The sequence below is a fragment of the Scyliorhinus canicula genome, chromosome 14, assembly GCF_902713615.1.
Source record: "Scyliorhinus canicula chromosome 14, sScyCan1.1, whole genome shotgun sequence".
NCBI lineage: Eukaryota > Metazoa > Chordata > Chondrichthyes > Carcharhiniformes > Scyliorhinidae > Scyliorhinus > Scyliorhinus canicula.
The window spans coordinates 103,245,347-103,264,611 of NC_052159.1; the positions used below are offsets into that span (position 1 = coordinate 103,245,347).

The 19,265-nt window shown below is 47.0% G+C and overlaps 1 protein-coding gene across 3 annotated transcripts in view; it reads left to right on the forward strand.

Moving 5' to 3' along the window:
• Positions 1 to 19,265, forward strand: part of LOC119977295 (protein diaphanous homolog 3-like) — a 729,004-nt gene that overhangs the window by 601,887 nt on the left and 107,852 nt on the right. For 2 of the 3 annotated variants that reach the window (XM_038818049.1, XM_038818051.1), the window contains exons 26-27: positions 4,953 to 5,048; positions 5,535 to 5,594. In XM_038818049.1, coding sequence (XP_038673977.1) covers positions 4,953 to 5,048; positions 5,535 to 5,594 — 156 coding nt within the window. Of the gene's footprint in view, positions 1 to 4,952; positions 5,049 to 5,534; positions 5,595 to 5,703; positions 5,872 to 19,265 lie in introns of those variants that run through there. The other variant, XM_038818050.1, reaches the window with a different exon arrangement.

Sequence of the window (19,265 nt, forward strand, 5' to 3'; positions counted from 1 at the left end):
CTGTATCTCCTTTCGGGCAAAATCTCGAACCTGCATGTATCTAAACATTTCCCTCTGCTCCAGCCCATTCTTCGCTTCCAGCTCCTTCAATCCTGCAAACCGACCCCTAAGAAACAAATCTTTTAGTGTCTTAATCCCCTTCTCCTCCCATTCCGGAAATTTTCATCCCACTTCCCTGGCTCAAATCTGTGGTTCCCCTGAATCGGCATTTCCCTTGACCCTGCCCCCAACCCAAAGTGTTGGCGAAACTGCCTTCAAATTCTCAATGAAGCTATTATTGCCGGACTCCCTGGGCGCGATTCTCCGCTGTCCAGGCCGGGTGGGAGAATCGCGTGAGGGCCGCTCTGGCACCCCCCCTGATTCTCCCACCCCCCACAGTGACCCGCAATTCTCCAGGCCGATTGGGCCGAGTGGCCTGCCGTTCCCAACTAGTTCACGCCGGCGGCAACCACACCTGGTCGCTGATAGAGTGAACATATCGCAAAAGGTGAGTTTGGGGCCTGTGGGGGGCGGAGAAGGGAGCGAGCACCACGGCCGTGCTCGGGAGGGGACTGGCCCGCAATCGGTGCCCTCCGATTGTCAGGCCGGCGTCTCCAAGGGACGCACACTTTCCCCTCCGCCGCCCCGCAAGATAAAGCCGCCACATCTTGCGGGGCAGCGGAGGGGAAGACGCCAACTGCGCATGCGCGGGTTGGCGCCGGCCAACCTGCACATGCGCGGCTGAAGTCATTATGCGCTGCCGGCCACGTCAGTCTCGGCGTGCCGGGTTCCCCGCAACGCCGCTCCTAGCCCCCCGGGGTGGGGAGAATAGGGGGCGAGGAGCGGCCTCAGACGCCGTCGTGAACACTCAGGGTTTCACAACGGCATCGGCCGTTGCGGAGAATTCCGCCCCCTGAGTATTTCCCCGCGACCATCGGGAGCGGCGCTGTTGCTAGTGCTTTCAATCCCAACCCCCTGCACAAGCACTCCTCCATTCTGACCCACTGGGAATCAACACCTCTAACCCAGCTCCGCACCTTCTCCACATTCGCCGCCCAGTAGTAATACATCCGGTTCTGAAGACCCAAACCCCCTGCCTGCCTTCCCATCTGTTGAAGCACCTTTCTAACTGTGGCCACCTTCCCTCCCCACATGAACAAAGTTTAATCCTTCCCTCAATCTCTGTGAAAAAAGCCTTTGGAGGAAAATTGGCAGACATTGAAAAATAAACAGAAATCGCGGCAACACCTTCATTTAAACCGCCTGTACCCGACCCGCCAGTGACAGAGGGAGACCATCCCACCTTGCCAGATCAGCTTTCACTCTCCCCACCAAACTAGAAGTGTTATACCTGCGGAGCCCCCCACCCCCCACCACTCCCGGGCAACCTGAACCCCCATGTTCCGAAGGTGAGTCCCTACCCTACGGAATATCAGCCCCCCACTCCTGCCCCCACCCCTGGCCGAGACACCACAAAATACTCAACCTTGTCTAGATTTAGTTTGTACCCCAAGAAAGACCCAAACACTCGAAGCAGCTCCAATATTCCCCCTGTCGACACACTTGCTGACACATATAACAGCACGTCATCGGCATATAAGGACACCCTATGCTCTATTCCCCCACCCCGCACTATTCTTTTCCATACTCCCGAACTTCTTGATGCGATTGCCAATGGCTTAATCGCGAGTGCAAGCAGCAGGGCGGGGCGGGCGGGGGGGGGGGGGGGGGGGGGGGGGAGAGAGACATAGGACATCCCTGCCTAGTCCCACGGTGGAGAGAAAAGTATCTCAAGCTGATGTGTGAGCGGACACTTGCCTTCGGCTCCTTATATAATAGCTTTACCCAGTTCACAAATCTTGGTCCAATCCCAAACCGCTCCAGAACTGCCATCAAGTACCCCCATTCTACCCGGTCGAACGCCTTCTCAGCCTCCAATGCCACAGCCAACTCTGTTTCCTTCCCCTCTGCCGGTGCCATAACGGCTTTCAATTCCCTTCTAACATTTGAAAAGACCTGCCTTCCTCTCATGAATACCGTCTGATCTTCACCTATCACCTTTGGGAGGCACTCTTCCAGCCTACCCACCACTACCTTCGCCAGTACTTTTGCATCCGCATTCAAAAATGATATGGGCCTATCGGATCCTTATCTTTTTTCAGCAACAGGGAAATCGATGCATGCCCCAAAGTTTGTGGCAACACCCCCTTCCCTATCACCTCTTCAGACATCCCCACCATCAGGGGTGCCAGCTTATCCTTGAATTTTTAATATTATTCCATCAGAAACCCATCCGGCCTTGCCACCTTCCTCGATGGCATCCTCCCAATCGCATCTTTTATCTCATGCTCCACTGTCGCTCCTTCTAATGTAGCCCTGACCCCCTCCCCTAACCTCGGGTACTCCAACCAATCTAGAAATTCCTGCATCTCCCAGTATCCCCCAGGTGGCTCTGACCTTTACCACCTCTCATAAAATTCCTCAAAAACCTTGTTAATCATATCCGGAGTCACCACCAACTTCCCTGCCCTATCCCTCACCTGAACAATTTCCCTTACCGCTGCCTCCCTCCGGAGCTGACCTGCTAACACACCTTATCTCCATGTTCGTAAACTGCACCCCTTGCTCGTCTCAGTTGGCGCATCGCCTTCCTGGTAGATAGTTGGTCAAAGCTTGCCTGTAGTTCCTTCCTCTTTTCCAGCTTTGCTGGGTTCCCATCTTCTGCATAACTCCTATCTACCTCCAACATCCCATCGATTACCCTCTGCTGCTCCAACCTCTCCTCTTTGTCCACCCTGGCCTTAAACAAAATCACCTCACCCCTCACCACCGCCTTTAGAGCCTCTATCTGGAAGGGTACACTTTTACTGACCATTACCACTACCCCTCGAGCCCTTCCGTCAAATCCAAAGTGAAACACCTGACTAACCCAGCCCTTTTTAAGTCTCACCTGGTCCTTCACCCTCAAGTGAGTCTCTTGCAGCATTGCTACATTGGCTTTCAAACTTCTAAGATGCGCAAGCACCCTTGACCTCTTGTCCGGATCTCCTAACCCCCTCACGTTCCACGTGACTATCCTAACTGTGGGTCTCTCACACCCTCCCATCCTTCTTATCCACCATCATCATACCACCAGCCCCTGCCCCATGATCCTGACCCGCCCCTATCTATTATTAACATCGAACACCTTCCCCCCCACCCCCAAAATCCTCTCAGTACACATTTCCTCTCAGAAAAACATCTCCCAGCATCAATCCCTTCCCCCACCCCCTTGCTCGCCTTGTCGGCCCATCGTCCGCAGGCTCCAATGTCCACAGCCCTCCTCTCACCTCACCGCCGTTCACTAGCCGACTTTCGTTCGCTAGCGCGGGTGGGATCTTACTTCTCTAAAGGTATCTGACCTCTCCCATAGATGTCCCTGGATCCATCCCTCAGAGTACCTTATCGCGGTGGTAGCACAATAGCGCAATGGTTAGCATTGCTGCCTCACACATCGAGGTCCCAGGTTCGATTCCGGCTCTGGGTCACTGTCCATGTGGAGTTTGCACATTCTCCCCGTGTTTGCATGGGTTTCACCCCCGCAACCCAAAGATGTGTAGGGTAGGTGGATTGGGCACGCTAAATTGCCACTTAATTGGAAAAAATTAATTGGGCATTCTAAATTTATATTAAAAAAAAGAGTATCTTATCTCTCCAAAAGGGTACCCCACCTCTGCAAAGAACTCTGGTATTTTTGACTTTCTGCACAGTCCAAAGCCCACAAGTCATGTTTTGGACATCCCAATTATGAAAATTCGATCTGTTTGAAAGCAGTTGCCCTTCACTATGTGAACGCTGGATGTGGAAACTACAACCCGCCCCTGTTTGCTTCGCCCGCCCCAAGGAAAGGGTAGGTGCCAAGTTCAGGAACAAATCTTCCGACGCCATTTTGGATAGAACATCTCTGTCATGTTGAAAGTTCAGGCCACAATATTTGTCACTCTTTTAATACAGAAGTACATTATACTCGACATGATAGTCTTCTTGGTAACATAGTTAAAATAAAATATTTTGGATTTGTTGTGTTACCTTCAAATATGTGCACAAAACAACAATAACAATTTCTATTAAGTTTCTATTATAATTTCTTATTCAGTTGGTTATTGACCAAACCACTTGCTGCATCATACAGGAAATGCATTCATAATCACTTGATTTTCTTGCTTCCATGTATAGGTTTTTCAGGTAAAGTTAAATAACATTGAATTCAAGGAATATTTAGATAATTTGTTTGATTTAAAGGACAGATGATCTCCAAAGGCCATTTAAAATTACATACAATAAATAAAGGTCAACAATGTTCTCAACCTTTCGCAGGTGACTTGTTTAGATAAAACCTTTGTTTTCTGATATAAGCCAGCTTGTCTGTAAAACAAAATGCCAATACAGGAAGTATTAGCTTTTGAGATGTGTTAAAGAATGATTGATTGCATTAATGCAGCCTCATCATCTCTGTGAGACTAGTGGAGTGGAGAGAGAACATGACAAGAATGTGACATAAATAGTAGATTGCATTGACCTTTATTTCTGATATGTGGAATAAGTCTTTTCATTTTCCATGACAATTGTTCAATCAGCACTGCTGTCTATTAGCAGTGGAGCTCTTTAACATGCAAAAACTAGCAGGCAGTTTGAGTTGTTCAGCATCTCATTGTGTGACAAAATCTGTTCAATGGTAGCTGTTGATCCTCCCCAATGAAAGCAATAGTCACAGGTGAATCAATTCAACTTTGGTCTTTATTTAATGGCTATGAGCAAACCTAAAACATGACTAATCTTGATAAAAAAGAAAGCTGATTTATGACAAAGTTAAGGATTTGTCTAGTTCAGAAATTGCTGATTTTAGTCATAACATAGTGATCTTTCCCTGTTCTCTTTGACATTGCTATGGTAACCCTTGAGGCTGATAAAATTCCCTCAATCCTTTTCCACAGAGGGTGATGAGACAGGCGTGATGGATAGCCTGCTGGAGGCCCTGCAGTCAGGTGCTGCATTCCGAAACCGAAGAAAACGGACACCGAGGGCTAAAGGTGAATTCTGTACCTATTTGATGTTGCTTCTAAGGGGGTTAAGGCGGATAGTGCTCATGCTGTTCCCCAGAAAATAAACTTTTTAAAAAAGAGACTAAAATAGAGAATCATAGTAATGTGGGACACAAAGCCTGTCAATGCCAGGAGCATTAATCTTACTCTTCTGATGGCTCATGTCAGAAAGATGTTGATTCCACTTGGCTGTTGTCAGTACTTATTTGCAAATCAATGCTGTGAAGTAAACTTTGTATGCTCATTATGACAGGTTTCATGTTCAGAAACATATGTAACTCATCCCTGTTGCCTTGATACAATTAACTATCAAAATTCACAAAGTCTCCCAATGAATTAAGTGTTTAATTTGTGTGCCTTCTATTTGTAACCACTAGAGAGATTTCCTAAAAATTATCCGTTTTTCGATATTTTGACTTATTTTACTACTGACTGCTATTCCAGTTTCATTATTTTATGTTTTGGCTTTTACAGATAATCGACAAAGTACAAGTCCAAATTCACAGTGGCCTGTTTTGAAGACTTGGAATCAGGGTAAAACTAACTTTCTAATATGCATGTTTCTCTTTAATTGTGCCTCACTCATGTGAATTATTTGCGGACTGTATTTTCCACATACTCTCATTTAATTTTTTCCACACAGGAGGGAATCACTTAAAGCTACCTTTAGACACAAAGGATGGGACTTTTCAGCCATTGGCTGCCGGTGGAATCTCCCTGTCCCGCCAAAGTCTACGCAGTATTGCGTGGCTTGCCCGTCCGGCTGCCAGCGAGCTAGCCGTGGGGCATCACCTTCGGTGAGATCGGAAGATCCCACCGGTGAGAAGGGCCAGAAAACACACCCAAATTGTATATGATTTAATGTAATTTGTTTTATCAGTAAGGTCTAGTAAATACTTCAGTCTACAAGTAGGCTAAAGAAAAATCTTGAAGATTTTAAATTAAGATTGAGAATAAAAATCTATGTCAGTGGATTATAATGCTATTTTCAAACCTCTTCTGATCTCTCGAATAATATATTTTTGTGAAGAGGCTTCATCTTCTGATCAACAAAGCCCATTTATCGTTACATCTTCTGTTTATCTCATGTTCCAATTACATAAATTTGGTCCCGACTTTATGTTAATGGAAGAGTTTTCATTTTTATAATTTGACATGGTATGCATGGGTATTTGTGAATACTGGGCATAATTTGACGGAAATGAAAGAGAATCCCGTTTTGGGCAGGTTTAGCCAGGTCTTTCCCGGCACTTGCAGCACCGAGAATGACCCCGCTATTAAACAGGTCTCTGCTTCATTTCTGGACATCGGCGAGGAGTACCCTGCCAATCCTGCACTTAGGCTCAGCTCGCCAGTGCAGGAAGAGATAAAATGTCGTCCCAATCTCTGGACCCTCCACCGTGGCCTCCAGACCTCCCTACCTACTCATTTGGTGTCTTCGAGTCCCCCCCACCGCCGCACCCACCTCAAAAGGGCAGAGCACCCCCAGACCTGCTGCCCAGCATGGGCAAGATGCCACCAGGGCAACTTGGCACATCCAGTCTGGCACTGCCAGTGTGCCTGGGTGACATTGTTTGACTGGCAGTGCCACGGTGCCTGGGCGACATCTTGGGTGCCGGGGTACCACCCTGCCCAGAGCTCAACCACCCAGGGGCCCCCGATCGCCTGCGAGACCCCCCAAGTGTGGCACGCCTGGTCCACATTTGTGGAAACCATTACTCTGCAGCGCCCGCTCGGGGTCTTCGAGGCGAGGCTGGTTAGATCCGGCACTAATATATTTAAATTAGTTTAGCCGCACACCGAAATATGCAAATCTGGATCACGCCCATTGTGTCTCTTTCCCTGCTCGTTTAGATCAGCTTGTTCTCTAATTGTCAAAGTGTTAGCTATTTTCTATGATAGATTAGGTTTTAGCAATATAGTTTGTATTACTTTGGATTAATCAACCCAAATTAATTGTGAAATACTCATTCCTTCAGTCTCCCTCCATCCATGGGGGTGGCCTGCACATGGGTGTGAGTGCAAGCGGACTTTGCCGGGCCTTTTATAGGTTCCATGTTTTTGATCCTGATAGATGCAATCCCCAAATGGTTGGAAATACACCACATGAGCTCCACTACCTCCCTTGCTAGGATTGAGGAATTACTACATAGTTTCTGCACTTCTGGAATACAGGACGTCTTGGTTTCCGCTAATCACACTGCCCTCTCCAATAGAATCCCGAAACTTCATGCTTTCCAATGGCATCAGACACACCAGAACAGCACCTTATCACTCGTCGTCAAATGCAGTGGCGGACAGGGGAGTGCAGACTTTTAAAACTGGCATGAAGAAGCAAATGCAGCTTCCGTAGAGGGCAAATTGGCACAATTTGTATTTGACTGTAGGACCATACCTCACAGAACAACAGGAATAACCCCAGCAGAACTGCTCATAGGGTGGCGGCTTTGTATGAGACTAAACCTACTATGCCCAACCCTGGCGGGGAAGGTAGAGTCCCAACAATAGAACTAGGAAATAAATTACAACTCTGCAAGAACAGTGAAGAATATTCAAAACAGGTGATCAGGTTTACATTAGGAACATAGGAGATGGTCCCAGCTGCGTCCCTCGGATCATAATAGAGAAAGTGACATACAGATTGAAGGTCATAAAAAAATACCTGGAACACTAAGGCGCAGGGAGTCCACCCCCGAGCAAGCCTCATTACCAGCCATGGAGGTGGCTGCTGCCAGTACCGTGCAATAGCTCCAGGCCGACCCAGTGCCCATCCTTCCGGATAATGGGTACAAAGACTCTGAAGTGGAAGCAGGGGAAGATGGTGCCCCGACTGAAGAGGAACCCGCGTCATTAACTCTTCTGCACTCCCTCCAGAAATAAAGGTTTCTAATTTGGTTCTCACCACCAGATCCAGTCCCACCATTGTCATGGGAGTGTCCCTTTAAGAGTTGTTTTTGTCTTATCACAGGCTTCAGTGATGTCATTGTGTGGGTGGAGAAGGGCTGTGGCTCTGAGAGTTTTTATTTTCGTTTTGGATTGGGAGCTGGCTGTGGCTCTAAGTTTTACTTTTGCTTTGAGTTTGAACTGTCCTTCTAAGCACAGGTTGAACAGAAGGGTTTTTCTATCTTCATTTTAAAAGCTGTTTCCAGAATGCTTGATAACTTAAAGAGATAATTGCTTTCTGGAAGGAATTCAAACCTGCCGTTTGAAAAGGAAATAAGAGTATCAATACCAAGTCTTATATCAATAAGCGGGCCTTGTGCTGGGCCACACCTTTGAAAAGGGGGTTCTGTTTTTATTTGTATCTTGTTATTAAATTGGAACAGTTAAGGGATATTCATTAAGGGTTACACATAGATTACTGTAGCTGTGTGGGATATTTATGTTTGTAGTTGATAAAAATGTTTACTGTGTCTGTTTATAAAACTGTTAACTAAATTCGTAGAATAAAGCTTGTTTTTTGATTGAAAGCGCCCAAGACCTCTGTTGAATAACACCTGAAAGGCAGGCCATTGTGCTCATTGTAACCAAAATCATAAACAGTTGTGGGTCACGTGAACTCCATGATATATTTTGGAGTTTTCTAAACCCTGGCTCATAACACCATGGATCCTTGGATGGATCGTTATGCAGCATAAAGGACTTTCTGGCAACAGAGGTACTGGTGGAGAAATGGACTTAAGGTGGGAGGGGATGTTATGTTGCCACAAAGGACATGGGGATCGGCATTAGATCTCCCTGTGGGCTTTGGGGAATATGAACTTCCCTATTGAGCAGGCGGAAGCTCACCCATTGGGCGGCAAAGCGACACAGTGGTTAGCACTTCTGCCTCACAACACCGGGGACCTGAGTTCAATTGCAGACGTGGGTAACTACCTGTGTGGAGTTTATACGTTCTCCCTGTTCCTGTGTTGGTTTCCTCTAGGTGCTCTGGTTTCCGCCCACAGTCCAAAGATATGCAGGTTAAGTAGATTGGCCATACTAAATTGCATCATAGTGTTAGAAAAAAAAGCTAGGTGGGGTTACTTGGTTACAGGGATAGGGTGGGGGCGTGGACCTAGGTAGGGTGCTCTTTCAGAGGGTCAGTGCAGACTAGATGGACTGACTATCCTCCTTCAGCGCTGAGAGGATTCTATGACTGGATTACTGGCAATATGAAAAGTGGAAATGGGGTGCGTCCTGTCCTGCAGGAATGCACAGAATATTAGAAAAGTTACAGAATATAAGGGGGACATTTAGCCCATGATGTCCCTCCAGGCTCTCTTCAGAGCCATTTAGCCAGTCCCGATCCACTGCCTTTTCTCCACAACTCAACAATTTCCTTCTCTTCAGGTAAATGCACAATTCTGTTTTGAAAGCTACACTTTAATCTGCATCCACTACATTTTCAGACAGTGCATTACAGATCCTTACCATTTGGTACATAAAAATGTTTTTCCTCATATCACTATTTCTTCTTTTGCCAGTCACCTTGAATTGGTGTCCCCTAGTCTCGACCCTTCTGTCATTGTGGAATATGTCATCTCCCTATCTACTCTGTCCAGATCCCTCAAGATTTTGAACACCTCTATCAAATCTCCTGACAATGGCCATTTAACTTTCTGTACCACAGTAGCATTTACTTGAAAGTTATTGAAACTTCAAAATCAGATTTTAAGCTTGAAGTGTGACATTTTGTGAATTTCTGTGAAATCATAGGGCGGGATTCTCTGACCCCCCCCCCCCCCCCCCCCCCCTCCCGCCGGCTGCTGAATTCTCCGGTTTTCGGGCGGGGGCGGGGATCGCACCCCGCCGGTCGGGGGCCGCGCCCCGCCGGTCGGGGGCCGTTGGTAGTGCCCCCCCCCCCCCCCCGGCAATTTTCCAGGCCCCGATGGGCTGAGCCGCTACCCGTTTTCGGCCAGTCCCGCCGGCGTGAAATAGACATGGTCCATCCCAGCGGCATCTGGCTTGGAGGGTGGCTTGCAGTGTCCTCGGGTGGGGCGGGTCGCAGGGGGATACGGCCCAGGGGGTGGGGGGGGGGGGGGGGGCACGGTGGCCTGGCCTGCGATCGGGTCCCACTGATCTGCGGGCGGGACTGTGCCCCGAAAGTGCAGAGTGGTTCATGCCGCTCTTGACACCGGTACGGGTCGCCCCGCGAGTTGCGGGGGAATTCCGCCTATAGTTTTTACGTTTTTTATATTTTGTTCACTTGTTTTTTGCCCAGTTAGTGTATTAAGGAAAACGTGCCTGTATTTTGAATTATTTGTGTTACTTCCTTTGTTAGAATTACATTGAAATTTACATAATTTGAAAAAAAAATGCTACATATTTGGAGTAAATCATATTTTAATTTGCTTACTCTATCAGATAAATTAAGGTTGGAAATTGTGTATTCATAATTGTTCGAGTGTTCGGTTTAAGCCAACAAACATTCTTACCTGTCTTTTGCATAACTTGGTAATTTAATAAAAAGGTACAGCACAAAATTCTCCACAGGAAGTGCACCAAAATGAGTGGAGCTATGGGGAGTAAGTGTTGCAATTTGCTCTCACTTAAGAGCAGAATCTCATCAGAGCCTGCGACCTGCTCAATAGGGCAACATTCTCATTTTTGTTTGCTGTCAGCACACCAAGGAAATTGTGTTAGGAAATTAATTCAGCCCAATTCCCAGCTACATGCTTCTCAAAGCTGCACAGACTTAAACACATATTGATTGAAAGCCTCATTACAAGAAACCTTAGATGTAGGTCATATGGCAAGTAAAAATATGGCAATGGTTAATTCTGTGGAGCAAGGGATGCTATTCAGAGGTTGGGTTAAAGTAAATTATTGGGGCAGAACAAGAGATCATCTTCTTCATCGGCACTGGATTCTTGCTGTACTTGTTGTGGAATGCAAGATTCTTGTTCTGACCAACAAAGTTCAAAACTGCCCTATTCATAGTGATATTATTATCCCTACTATAAAAAGCAGTAATCATTAAAAAAAAGGAACCATTTAATGTAACACAATTGCGATCTCATTTAGCATAACAATATTTTTTGCCTTCAGTGTGCATTAAAGAAGCATGCAACGTAGACAGTATTTAGAGTACAGAAAATCAGTAGTTTACCAGGCATTTTTTTGTTAAAACATTCTAGTAAAATAATATAATTTTTGTCTCCATAAATAGTTGAAATTGTTTTAAAATTTTCAGTTTTAACTTTGTTTCCCTGTTGTGAAATAAGATTCCTACATCAACAAACAAGTCAAAAACATTTTTTAATTTTTTACCAAAAATTCTGGCAGTAAAAATAAATGAAGGACACAGTCCTATAAAAGATTTACAATATATTCTATGAAGGCAAAAGGAACTGATATATATGTGTGTGGGGGGGGGGGGGGGGTAGGGTGCAAATAGTCCTTATATTCTGGGTACAGATAGATTGAGTCAACATAACACTCATGACCATGTAAAAGATATTTCCTCAAGGTGTGCTATGCATTTGCATCTGTGTGTGTCGATTTATTATTTATTCATTCATGGAATGTGGCCTTCGCTGGCTGGGTGAACATTTATTGTCCATTCCATTCCTAATTGCCATGGAAAAGGTGAGCTACCTTATTGAACTGCTGCAGTCCATGTGGTGCAGAAACACCCACAGTGCTCTTAGGGAGGGAGCTCCAGGATTTTGTCCCAGTGACAGGGAAAGAATGGCAATGTATTTTCAAGTTAGGATGATGAATGACTTGGAGGAAGCTTCCAGGTGGTGGTGTTCCATATATTTACTGACCTTGTCCTTCTAGATGATAGTGGTCATGGGTTTGAAAGGTGCTGTCTAAAGACCCTTGGTGAGTTCCTGCAGGACTTCTTGAAGAAGGTAGACACTTCTGCCACCATGTGTTAGTAGTGGAGGGAAAGAATGGTTATGAATATGGTCCCAATCAAGCAGGCTTCTTTGTTCTGGATGGTGAGGTTGTGATGGGGCAAGCAAATCAAGGGCTGCCCCACCAGCATTTCCATGTGAAACCCGTGTCTCTCAATTTTTTCCACCAAGTTGTGCAATGATACGGGGTGAAAAGCTACTATTGCCGGCGACAAGCGAAATGCCAATTTTGCTGCCTGCTTTTGGATTTTGCCGATTCCATGGAAGTTGCCAGCCTAAATGCATTGGCGGGCGGGAAAGCCGGTGTGGCTCCCACTGGCCAGCCTGACAGGTTGCTTTTCATTCGCTTTTTGCAGCATTACATATGCACACATACGTTCGTAACAAACATCACATCGTACTTGGGGTGGACTAGGATTTATTCGTCCTGCCGTTATATTTCCATACGCCATATTTAAGTGGAATCTAGGCATACATTAATTCTCTGCAGCCCAGGACTTCTCCTAAACACCAGAAGTCCCCCAGAATAGTCAAACCATGCTTAGTTAGCTACAAAGGGCTGGTGGCATTTCTCCATGTAGTCGAGGACTTGCAAGAGGTCCTTTATAACAGTGGTGGAAGCCAGAGTTCCACCAGCCTCGCCATCAAGGCTTGGAAATTGGTCAACAAGGGCAGTGAACACCTGTAGTCCGCAGAAGAGGACTGCTATCCAGTGCCAGAAAATAATGAATGATCTGATCATCTCTGCCAGGGTAAGTCAACCTTCTTGTCGCTCTCAACTGACTAATTACTCTGAATTTATAATAATTTACTCATATCTGGATGCCTTGCTTGACTGATGAAGAATTCCATGTAAAGGTTGATATGTCTGATTCACAGCTCTCCTTGATTTTTCTGCAATTGATTTGAAGGATTTAAAGTTGGGGTGTTGCACAGATTAGATACCCTGACCCTCACACATGCCTCCCTGATCTACAATGACATTTTTCAATTTTGGGGCTTTTGTCTAATCCCAATAAATACAAAATGTTAATAACTGTGTATTTAAATACTAGCCTGCCATTCTAGTATTAGATTTAAAACACTTGACTCAGTCAGATATCAAACAATGGTCTGGTAGGTTGTGACTTAGTAACTAGTTACACTTCATATTGTAGTTAGTGGTCACGCCATCTGAGCTACATCGGATTTTTGTAATTAAGCTAAGTCAGGCATTAATAAGCTTTGTTTTTGGATCTTGAAAAGGAAATATAATCAAACTGAGTAGTATCAAATTGAAACTCTATCACGTGATGTGAATAGTGCCATAGGTTTTTCATACCCTATTATACATTTAACGGAGTTTTGAGGCCATGTTAGCCATCAGCGAGAACAGCGATACGGGCAAAAATCCCACGTGAGTGGGAATCGCAAATCTCGCCAGCGAGAGAGCGTTTCCCAATTTTCCACGCCCTCGTAACAAGGTATCCAGTTAGGAAGGCGTAGAACCTCATTTAAATACATTAGCATCTCATTAGCGAGCTCTCCCACCAGGACTTTTCTCTCCCCGACACCACCTTCCTGAATAATTATCAGGCACTCAGCATGATGTCACGCTGATGTGATTTATAACAGCTGTATAAAAATAAAAACTGGCCACCACGGGGGCGATGCTCCAATTTGGAGCCCAAGTGTTCGGACCGTCATGAACGACATCGCGTACATCTGATTCTGGCCCCCACAGCAATTCACGCTGCTCCAGCTGGGTGCTGCGCATGCGCAGTTGGGCCATGCCAACCTGCGCATGCATGGGGGACTTCTTTAGTGCGCTGACTCCGACTCAACATGGAGTCGGTGTTCAGGGGCCGGTGACGCCAGAAAGTACGCCGGGGTGGGGGGGGGGGAAGAGGCCGGCTCGCCGATCAGAGGGCCACGATCGTGGGCCAGACCCCATCGGTCGGAGGGCCCCCCCCCGGTGAAGGAGCCCCCCCCCCCCCCCTCTGACCGTTTGTGCAGAGTTCCCGCCGACAGCGACCAGGGGTGAACAGCGCCGGCGGGACTCTGTCGTTTCGGCACGGCCACTTGACCCATCCGGCAGCCCGCGGCCGGCTCCGCGCCAAACACGCCGGTGCAAATGGCAGCGATTCTCCACACCTCAGAGAATCGCGTGCTGGCATCGTGGCGCGATTGTGCCGATTCTCCAGCCCAGCACGGGCCTTGGAAAATTGCCCCCCTCACCTCCGAAGGGGATATTAGAGGCGAACACTCAGGTCACCATCATTCTCCAAGTTGGCAGTTAGTGAGTGGGCACCAGCAAGGAACTCAGTGACCCAGATAAGTGAAATTCGAGGTGGGGAGAGGTGGTCAGTCTCTGCATTTCGGGGGCGGGTGTGGCAGCTCTCAGGCCTTGGTGCCCCTTCATTGCTGTTTGCCTCCAGGTCTCGAGGAGTCTAGCAGCTGGTGTGCAGGTAGTTTTTCTCGGGTCCCCTTTGCTGGACTTCTGTTGATATGTTCGCTGAGGGATCGCCCTTCTGGAGTGGCAGTTGAAAACTGGATGGGAACTGATGAAATTACAGGGTCAGCACAAGGGGCGACTGTGTTGGTCTCTGGGTGAGGTCCTGTGAAATGTCAGGTTGCATGGGCAGAATGGGGACCCTGACAAAGGATGATTACTAGCTGCATGAGGACAGAAGACCCTCACATGGGTGGGGGAGAATGATTGCAGTCATAATGAGCCCCCGCCCTTGGGCTGTAAAGATGGTCGATCCATTCATGGGCGGGAAGGTGGCGGGGGAGCAGAGAGAAGCTGGGACAGAAACAGAGTGGCATTACTGTGTTGTCAGTGTCGGAGGTGAAAGAACCACAGTGCTGCCATCCTCTCTCTGCTGAGGGAGCAAGTGCTGACTTTACGCAGGGGTTGGCACAACATGGCATGATGACATGAGGGGGCACAATGGGTGACCAACATTATTTTTCACACAAGCTTGTTATTCCACTGGTGACTTATCGTTACTAGTGTCTAGGTTCACACATGCCCACAATATGCCTAACTCTTCTTGGCCTTTTTCAACCTCCCGCTACATTTCGGTTTATCTCCAGGACCCACAGCTGAGGATGAGGCAGCCTGCTGACTTCCACACCCTGTTGCAATAGATGGCCTTGGGGGGACCTTGAAGTTCTGCATCTGCTTTTGGCAATCACGGATGTTGCAGCGCTGCCTTCCTCGGTGTGCAGGGCTGAAGGTGTGTCACTCACAGTGGTGGGGTTGGGGGTGGGGGTTCAGATCGCTGGAAACCCCCAGATCCTGCTGTTCCTCTTCGCTTCAGATGCCTGGTGGCCCCTGGGCTCCTCCATGGAATAGAAGGGCAGCTGGAGTGAGATTCAGAAGCCGTGCCGTCCTCTGTCGTTGACACTCATGGATTCTCACTCGTGCCTGCATCATGCAGTTGAAGTCCTGAACCATACAGCTCATGCCCTCAGTCAGAGCTGTATCATGGAATGGACACCACCCACCATGGATTGCACATCCTGCACCAAGGTCTCTCCTGCAATTGTTACCCTCACAGTGTTGGTCACCTTCTGTCGTAGTGACGACATCATCTGCTTAGACAGAAGGCAGTGAGATTCCTCCAGTCAGCCTTGCAGTCTAAGAAGGAATGTTGCCATCCCTTCCTGATACTCGTGACTCTGCCTTTGTAGTTCCAACAGCTCTCAGATGACTGAACCCAGTGGTATGTCATTGGACTGGGGCTTAGCAGAGCCCTGGACTATGGCATCCCTCTAAGTGCAGGATCCCTGGGATGTCCCTGCCTCCAGCTGCTGTGGATCATTAGTTGTGAGACAGTCACTAGTGAGTGAGCTGGAACCTCAATGCTACATTCCCACCGAGATGTGAATATCTGTGCTGGTGGAGGGTGCGGTGACAGGTATGCTGCCTTTTCAATTCTCGTCTCCAGATGTCTCCATCGGAGCTGCTCAGCTCTGTGACGTCCAGGGCTCACGAGGATCATCTGGGCTGGGCTGATCTGATTGACCTACAAGGGAAGCAAGGTGGCATTAGTGCCGGACTGGGGAATACTGATAGGAGAAAGGTAACTCATGAGGCTTGCACCATGGCTGGATTTGTTGAGGGTTCTGACTTGTATCTCTTGGCCCCACCTCGTCCTCTGCAGAGGTACACAGGTCGGCTGTCACCGCTGGCTGTGGCAACTGATGCCAGTTGTGCTCAAGTTTATCCTGCAATGATACAGATGGGGAGAGTATAGGCAGGAGTCGTGCCAGGTTAGATGGCAATGAAAACCGGCATGTGTGGGAGGTGAGTGGGAACGGGGATGTGAGGAACATGACAAGTGCTGGGACTCCACGAGGTAGCTGAGTGTGAGGGGTGTTAAGGGGTGCTACAGGAGACATGAGGAGGCAGCCTTACCATGGCTGCACAAAGAAGGCACTGCAGTGAGCTGGTGCTCACAATCGCAGCCACAGCCTCCCAGGCGGGGTTGGTCATCTTGCTGGCTGGATGCCTGCCTGATCGTGGTGGAGGGTCTCCCGCCTCTGTTCGGCCTCATCCAGCAGCTTGCTCAGGTTCCCTCGTTCATACGTGATGCAATCTTTCTGACAGCCATCGTCCCGATTGGACTTGGAACAAGCGCTGGGCAGGCATTTAAATTGTGCACCCCACTGATTGCAGCGATTACGTTGTAGCGAGGTGAGTGAATCAAAGGCAGGACGCCACAGGCACTGCCTGAAACTTAGGTAAAAACATTTATTCTTAAAGGGGCTGAATATATAGCAACGTTTCCCGCCATCAGCACCAGTGTAATTCTCTCTGGTTTTCTCTCCGAGACTGAAACTTGTAAATAAACATCGGAAAAATCCACCCCCCGTTTAATTTGGCTTAACTTTAAAATAATTTAGGTTACAATTGTCTTCAGCTTGTGTCTGGACCTTAGTTCACCTCTCATTTTCCTTTCAGAATTAGAAGCAATTGTTCACTCCCTTAAAGCCCAATTTCACCAGTCATTTTTTTTGTGCTTTACATAGTAATGGTTCTGAAGTATCAAATAATTCTTCTTTCAATCTGCAAAACTAATGGAATCAAACATTCTTCTTTTATTTCCCAGCATTTAGCATGTTCTGAGTGCACCGCTCAGTTTTTACTGTGTGCAGTGGAGAGAGACATGGATTTTTGAGAAGGGAAAGGTTAATTTAGATTGACTTTACTCAGAAATATTGTCGAAAGTTAATCAGAGGTTAGGTCTTTGCATTGAAAACATTTTTCACCATTCTCTATTTGCTTTGAAATCATAAACATTACAGATTTGGTTACATAGAGCAAACAATAAAAGACTTATTCTCAAATTACCATTTCCCAGCAGAAAAATACTGATGGGAATTAGTGTTAAAGCTTTGATAGTTTTGTATATAAGGGTGGGCAAGAGTGTGGCCTCCAAACCAGCCTGCACCTTTTATGAGGTCAGTTAAGATTGTCGAGTGTTGGTAATAGCCCATCACTTAAAACATTTGCAATATACCCAGAGGCAGCTAGCATTTAGCATTGTTTGTGTCAGACCAGCTGGATGGAGTTGAGGATCATGTCGCGGGCAGATTATGGAGGTGGTAGTGTATAAAAAGGTAAGTAAAATGCTTTTCAAAGTTTAAATGACTTAACTCTTTGATGTTAAAGTTGCAACAGCCCATTACAGATCAGGGGAGGAGCCGGAATTAAGAAGTTTGCCAGTTCAGGGGCTCGTCACCCACCTGGCATTGTTTGTCATTGTGTGGTCATTGCAGCAGTGGGTAAGGCTGTTTGGACCCCATCTGAGCATTGGAAGATTGCAGCTGGAAATGGTTGACGCACCCTCAGAAATTGAAATTGAGGAGTTGCAGTCTGTATAAGGAGGGTAGATTCCTGGGCATCAGGATGTAAAGGAGGACATGAGGCACAAAGATGATGCTAACCTGAACACATTTTCTACAATCAAAGGACGAGGACTGGGCACGATTGAGAGCCAGTGCTGGAGTAAACTATGACTCTCCAGGCATATGTTTTCGCAAACATCTATGCCCTTGTCAGTGTGGACCTGTGTGGCATCTCACTGGTGGCTCTACAATAGTGCATCATCAGGGTGACAAATGCCGTTTTTACTGATGCTTGATAACATACCAAGACCCAACTGATGCAGCATCACAGGCCCAGGAGGCATTGGGTTAGGCACCTGGACCACTCAGGTGATACCCTACAAATCCCTCATCCAAGAGTCTTGATCATTGTGGTGGTCTGCCATGCTCTCCATAACATGGCCCTCCAGAGAAACATGAACCTTGAGGACACTCAAACCCTAGAAGAAGACAGCTCATTGGGGGAGGTGCAGGAGTTAACAGAGGAGGAAGAATTGGAAATGAAGGGACATAATGTTGTACAGGAAGGCAAGGCACGTGTTCTATACAATGAGATGGCCTCCCCCTGCCACCCTCTGAGAAGATCAGCTGCCTTCTCTTTTTCATGGATGCCATCCTGCAACAACTTGCTTCCCTGTTGCGTGCAGTAGCAGGCTTTGGCAAAACTTCTCTCCATTAGAATAAGCAGCAGCCTTCATGACGACTGCCTTGCATGCCTGAAACCTATATTCTTGCCTCTACTGACTGTAGTTAAACAGACAAGAAAGCCATCTATATATTAATTTAGCGCTCACCTCTTAAAACTCCGTTTTCCATCAGAGGTGAGTTTCTGACACAAAAATACACCCGGCTCCAGCCTTTTTGGATTTTCTACTGTGAAGATAGATGCAAAGCATCTGCCAGACTGGGCTAGTGGTAGTTGTTGAGAAAAACAAGAGGGGAAAATCCCTCTTGATCCCATCCTCACCAATTTACCTGTCGCAGATGCATCTCATCTGTACATGGCAGTATTGCAGGAGTGATCACCATGCAGCCCTTGTGAAGACAAAATCCCATCTTCAAACTGAGGATACCTTCCATTGTGATACACCATCGGGCTGAAAGGGATAATGTCAAAACCGATCATAACAAATAAAACTAGGAAGTCCATGAAGTGCTGTGGGTCATCAAAGCCGCAGAATTGTATTCATCCATAATAATCCATGGCCTGCATGTTCCTTAAAATACTTCTGGCAGGAGATCAACCCTGGTCCAATGAGGAGTGCATATGTTAAAATGAAATGCCAGCCTGCTAAAGCTACAACACAACACTATACAAAAGCTAAATAGAGCAAAGTGATCCCAAATCGAATTGATTAAGCCAAATTTCTGCAGTCTTACCACATCCAGTTGTGAATGGTGGGGGACAATTAAATGGAGAAGAAGACTCCAGAAATACCCTACCCTCAATGATGTGGAAACCAGAATGTCAAAGGCTGAAACA